The sequence below is a fragment of the Orcinus orca genome, chromosome 9 (genome assembly GCF_937001465.1).
Source record: "Orcinus orca chromosome 9, mOrcOrc1.1, whole genome shotgun sequence".
Lineage (NCBI taxonomy): Eukaryota > Metazoa > Chordata > Mammalia > Artiodactyla > Delphinidae > Orcinus > Orcinus orca.
In genome coordinates this window covers 11,104,949-11,109,819 of record NC_064567.1, presented here as the reverse complement: position 1 = coordinate 11,109,819, position 4,871 = coordinate 11,104,949, and the positions used below count along the sequence as shown (strand labels likewise).

The 4,871-nt window shown below is 42.0% G+C and overlaps 1 protein-coding gene across 1 annotated transcript; it reads left to right on the top strand.

Moving 5' to 3' along the window:
• Window positions 1-744: 744 nt before the first annotated feature.
• On the top strand, window positions 745-1,694 carry LOC101283085 (olfactory receptor 6B1). The gene is given in 2 exon segments (XM_012533909.2): window positions 745-1,369; window positions 1,372-1,694. Coding segments are annotated over 2 exon segments (948 nt in total).
• The last annotated feature ends 3,177 nt before the right edge of the window (window positions 1,695-4,871 follow it).

The following is a 4,871-nucleotide window of genomic DNA, read 5'->3' as shown; positions in this document are numbered from 1 at the left end:
TATTTCATTTGGGTTTTGATCCACGTTGACATAAGCTAGATAAATATTAACATTCACATTTGCAGAAGAGGAAATTGGGTTTCAGAGAGGATAAGATTTCAAGGTTCATATCTCAATCTCTGGGCAAACCTGGTACTTGACTGAGGTCCAGGTTTTTAATACTGAAAAGCCTAACTCTCCTTGTCACACCTTCTCATGCACCTCACAGAATATGACACGTTTCACTCCATCTCCATGGATTGTAGAGGGAAAAAAGTATTGGTATGTGAGGGATAAATGAATTGTAAAGGTAGAATTTCCAGAGCTCTGGGTGGATGAAAGGCCAGGAAAGCCAGGTGTATCCTTTAGAATTGGCAATGGTAACATGGAACATGGTGGTTTGATACTGTTTAATTTGGGTGTGGCTGTGAAGGGCAGTGTAAGATATTAGATAGAGCATGTTGTTTAGACTTGGACTTGAATGTGATTCCTGCCCTGCTGCCAGTGGGAATGTGGTTAAGTAACTTAGTACCTTTCCAAAGCTCAGTTTCTTCATTACTAAGATGGGTATAATAACATGTGTAAAGAGGCTGTGTGAGAATCAAATTACATTATGTGCATAATGTACCCAGTGTATGATCTAGCCTATAAGATACTATTAAAACATGATATCTGTTGCTGTTATTACTAGTCAGAGAAGGCAAAAGGTGGAAGTCTGACCAAGTGATTTTTTCCCCCAGGAGAGTTAAGCCCTGTGTCTCCAATATGGAAGTGGAGAACCAGACACGGGTCACCAGGTTCATTCTGGTGGGGTTTCCTGGGAACTGGGGTGTGCGTGCAACAGTGTTCCTCATGTTGCTCGTGGCCTATATTCCGACAGTGGCTGGAAATGTGATCATTGTCGTGTTGGTGCAGCAGAACCTGCCACTGCACAAGCCTGTGTACTTCTTCGTGACCAGCCTGTCCTTGGAGACCTGGTGCATCTCTGTGACTGTACCCAGGTTGCTGTTTAGTTTTTGGTCCGTGAGCAACAGCATCTCCTTCACTCACTGTATGATACAACTTTACTTCTTCATTGCACTCATGTGCACAGAACGTGTGCTCCTGGCTGCCGTGGCCTGTGACTGTGATGTGGCCATCTGCCGCCCACTGCACTGCCCCACCATTATGAGCCATGGGCTCTGCTTCCTCCTGCCCCTTGGTTCCTGTACCAATGGCTTTGGCATCTCCTTGGCTAAGATCTACTTCATCTCTTGCCTCAGCTTCTGTGGCCCCAATATCGTCGATCATTTCTTCTGTGATATCTGTCCAGTACTTAACCTCTCCTGCACAGACATGTCCACAGCTGAACTGGTGGACTTTGTCCTGGCACTGGTCATCTTCCTCTCCCCCCCGCTCTCACTGTCCTGTCCTGTGGATGCATTCTGGCCACCATCCTACGCGTGCCCACAGGAAAGCAGAAGGCGTTTCCTGCTTGTGCCTCCCACCTCGTGGTGGGCACCATCTTCTCTTCAGCTACTATTTTCATGTATGTCTGGCCCCGAGCCATTCATGCCTTCAACATGAACAAAGTTATTTCCATCTTCTATGCCATTGTTACCCCTGCTCTTAACCCTTTCGTTTATTGTCTAAGGAACCGAGAGGTCAGAGAGGCTCTGAAGAAACTGGCTTACTGCCAGGCCACCCGATCTGGCGAGTCTGTTATAATTGATTAGAAAGAAGTAGTTTGATTTGGTGCCTGCTCTCCCGTCCTCCATCCTTTCTCCTTTAATGCCTCGCCTGGATATTACGCACGTTACTGTGACCTCACCACGTCCACATTAACCGCGGGCTCTTGGCTGTGTCCTGAGGCGTGCATCAATCTGTGTTCTAAGGGCTTACCCCTTGAATGGAGAATTCCCTTTGGCTCTGATCCAAAGTGGGGTTTCTAAGACCGTGAGTAAATTCCTGAGTTAAGTGGGAGAGAGAGATGGCAGCATGTGAATTAGCTGTTTTATCTAGCAAGCATTAAACACTCGGGGGAAACAGATTTGCTGACAGCTTCCTGACTTCTCAGTTTCCTGACTGAGACAGAGGTAGCAGCTGCTTCAACAGTCCATTCTGGATGTTATGCCAGGAGTCAGTCTTGGTGGCAGAGACTAGAGACTGTTCCTCTACGCCTTTCAGCACTTTTTGTAAGCACCAGTTTCCCTGCGTTAAGTACCTTTCTGCTTCAAACAGCTGGAGTGCTTTCTGTTATCCGTAAGTGAACTGGACCTTTTTCAATGATATTTTGTCTTCTTATATAACTTATTCAGTTGTTTTGTGTTGAATTTCATATTTCCCTCCTAGATGTCGCAGTATGTTTATTTGTATCCTCGAGTGGATGAGCACATAATAGCTGATAAATAAATATCATCTCATATATTATTTGCTAACGGAAGCTTGCCCTCACAGTCCTCCTTTCTTCTGATCCCAGTGTTCCCTCATTCCTCTTCAGTTTTCTTTTACTTCCTCTGGGCTCACTCCCTCACCTCATATACAAATAACTCGCCCAGTCTTAGGAATTGACAGATTTTCGTCCTATACCACAGTGTCTCTCAACTCTCCTACTTGTTTATCTGACACCCTACCCATGTACGCCTTACCTTTTTGATAAAATGAGCCCACACACCTGCAGAAGGGCACATGGATATGCCCACTCTCGATTCATAGTTCTGACAATGGCAAAGGGAGCTATAGTTTAAGTTGTATTCAATGTAACATGCTGATGTCAGTGGGAGTTTAAGTCTTCCATTAGAGCAGTTTGAAACAGAATGGCTTTTATAATTTGCATCCTCTTTCACAAACAATACTTTCAAGAACGTTTTCTCTTTCTTCTGAAGTAAGAGCCATTAGGTGGGCTCTTTGCTGCATTTTACAAACTTCCAGAACAGAAGGAAGTAAATAATGAATAACCACAGACAGTGGGGAGCAGAGGTCAAAACCCAGATCCGCTCACTCTAAGCCCTAGGTCCTTTCTTAGCTCATGGGATCTCCCCAGAGAGGAAACATGCTTCTTTAGCAAGCCTAGTGTGGAAGCCAATTGTGCAGGGATGTGGTTGGAATAATCAATTACTATATCTAGAGAACTGTTAATAAAATAAAAATGGACACATGTGAAGTATACTCCTCAGGAAAGAAAGAAACAAAGGTAAAATGCAAACCTCTTTAGAGAATAAAGATACAAAAGGGCATGATTCTTATAATGGAAATGATTTAATGTTTGCTCCTAGAACATATTTTGGTCCCTTCATACATAAAGAAGTGGTTATAAATGTATTTCCATTTAAAACCCAAACATATAAAGATAAGTGATTATTTTTGAGATAATTCAGATGATTCAAAACATAACAGTACAGTCATATAGGGCTATGAAATGTGTGCACGGAAAAACAGGCAAAGACACCTTTAGCAGAAATCAGGAAATGAGGGGTGTAAACAAGCAACTGGTTGCTGACAATCTGAGTTTTATTCCCAGGTATATTTTTGTCATGTGAGCTGAAACAAACCATCTAAACTCTCTGAAACAGATTCCTCACGTGTAAAATAGGAATAATGATGCTCACTCTGCTTCCTTTACACAGTGGTCTTGAAGATCACCTGGCATGATGCAAAAGATCTTCATTGTTAAAAACGTTGACCAGCGTGAGACCTAAGCAAGCTGAAGGTTGGTGAGGGTTTACACGAGGAAACTGGTGGGGAAGATTGTGCCCTCGACCTGTCTGAAACTGTCCACTGAGCTTCGTGTATATAAGCTGGGAGACTCCCGATAGAAGGGGATGCTTGTTTCTTTATTATTTTCAGAAGTGTCTGAATGAGGGAGAGCATGGAAGTAGAATTTCTTCATAAATTCTGTTGTGTTTCAAAGAGCAGATGGGAATCAGCAAAATGTAGCCTTGACCTCTTTGTGAGAAGAATATCTAAATGCATGGCCTCCGAAAAGTAGACGGTACAGATCAGACCAAGATGGGAATCAGCCTCAGCAGAGAGAAGATGTTTAATAGCAGTGTAATGGATAAATGCACACAGAAGAGAGCTATTTGTAAGGTGAGATGCATAAAGCAAGTGATAAGTTCTGAGCCAGCCTGCGTGGGTTTAGGTAACCATAATATAAACTCTGGTAGTCAGTTTTAGCAGGATTTAATTATAATCCCTCAGGATTAGTTATAATCAACCAAGCTTATAAGAAGCTTCATCAAATAAAAAAATATTACTTACACATGCAGTATATTTTTAAAGGGACTATATTAATTAGCTCATTCAACTAGTATTTATTGAGTATCTACTGTGTACTAGGTGCAAGTGATAGGGATATAACAATAACAAAACACAAAAACTTGTCACCCTCGTAGGTAGGAACAGATAGCAGACAATATATTTTTACATTTATAATACATATATACATACATACATAATGTAGTGGGTTGAATGGTGGTTCTCAAAATATATGTCCACATCCTCAACTTGGAACTTGTGATTGTGAATTTATTTGGAAAAAAGCGTCTTTGAAATGTAATTAAATTAAAGATCTCCAAATAAGATCATCCTGGATTATCTGGGTGGACGCTAAATCCAATGACATGTTCCTTTAAGAGAGAGAAGGGGAGAAGGCTGAGGGAAAGGCCATGTGAAGATAGATGGAGGCAGAGGCTGGACTTATGATGCCGTAAAACAAGGAATGCTTGGAGCCACCAGCAGCTGGAAAAGGCAGGGAAAGATGCTGCCCTAGAACTTTCAAAGGAGGCACCAGATTTTGGACCTCTGACCGCCATCATTGTAAGAAAATAAATCTGTGGTGGTAAGCTATCAAGTTTGTTGTAATTAACAAATTAGTTAAGTTTTAATTAATTAACAAATTAGCTAATACTGTA